This window comes from Formica exsecta, unplaced genomic scaffold, assembly GCF_003651465.1.
Source record: "Formica exsecta isolate Colony F162 unplaced genomic scaffold, ASM365146v1 scaffold69, whole genome shotgun sequence".
NCBI classification, from domain to species: Eukaryota; Metazoa; Arthropoda; class Insecta; order Hymenoptera; family Formicidae; genus Formica; species Formica exsecta.
Window position 1 is genome coordinate 355,630 of NW_021853455.1, and position 1,226 is coordinate 356,855.

General features: G+C 37.9%; 1 protein-coding gene across 1 annotated transcript in view; it reads right to left on the minus strand.

Moving 5' to 3' along the window:
- Positions 1-366: 366 nt before the first annotated feature.
- LOC115243090 overlaps positions 367-1,226 on the minus strand; it is a 5,622-nt gene continuing 4,762 nt past the window's right edge. Inside the window, 1 exon segment of the mRNA XM_029819770.1 lies at positions 367-1,226. Within this exon segment, the coding sequence (XP_029675630.1) occupies positions 851-1,226 (376 nt within the window). The 3' untranslated portion in view covers positions 367-850.

Sequence of the window (1,226 nt, forward strand, 5' to 3'; positions counted from 1 at the left end):
GATTCGGATCCGCGACGATCCGCGATATTTCTTTCAATGCACGCAATTTGAATAAACGTGCGGTCGGTTATACGACTTGCAAGGTCGCAAAGACTTCCGGTCACTATTCTTGCTAGATAAAGCCTGACAGTTCAATTTAAATTCTTGTATGAATTAAACGTTATGCAAAAAAAATTCGATTAAACTTGTCTTAAATGTTTATATATGAAAGAAGGTAATAATTTATACACACGAGATTGACATTGATGTTTTTTCATGAATTGTATGAATCGTGTAATCGTATAATAATTTAATACAAGAATGTTAGAAAGGCTTGTATTACATTGGAAAATGACACAGCAAGAACAAACAATAATAATAATGATGATGTCCATACAACGAGCTACTATGAGCAAACTTGTCATCGATCAGTCGCTCGTAGAACTCTCGCTATGAACGCCTTATTCTAATTTTTTTAGCGCGTTGCAAGTGACTGATCCGCTTAAAACTGTTTTAATCTCTAAACGACTTGAATATTTTTTATGATCAAAAAATGTTTTACGATGAAATATCTCCTTCAACATATAATTATGCGATATTAATTTTAACAGCCGCAAAAAAAGATAATTTATAAATTATAATTATTAGAATTATTTGAAGAAGATATCTATAAAATTTTTATAAATTTATATCTCGAATCTATCTTGTAAAAAGAGAATCAAGTTAAAAAATATTATACTGTTTATGAATGAGAGACATAAAGATCTGAAGAGAATCGAGTCAACCAAGTTTATCGAAAAGTATCATGAGAATAAATATGAGGCGCCTCATAAATATGTAGCAAATCCTCACGGTCGACATCCTTATTCCGTCACCACACGCGCTTTTCGTTCAAGTGTATCTGACTACGATATTGAGAGGCTTGAGCGAGGGGAGTTGCCAAGATCGGCCAGGCGGCGATCGGTTGAGCATAGGAAGTCGCCACGTACACGGTAGGTCCGCTCACGATCGGTAGAGCTACTTCGAGCTTGGTGTTACCATGAATCTGGGTTCTACTCTGACTGGAGACGGCAGTGACAACCGGTACTTCTTTGGTGACAGTCGGAACCGCGGGCACCGGGCTCTTGATCGGCGTTTCGACAATCGCCAACGGCACCGCGTCAAGCTTGACGGCGTTCTTGACATTCGAACCCTCTAGTCCGAGATTCTTATAAAGCTGGATTCGATTCTGATTGTAATCGGGAAGA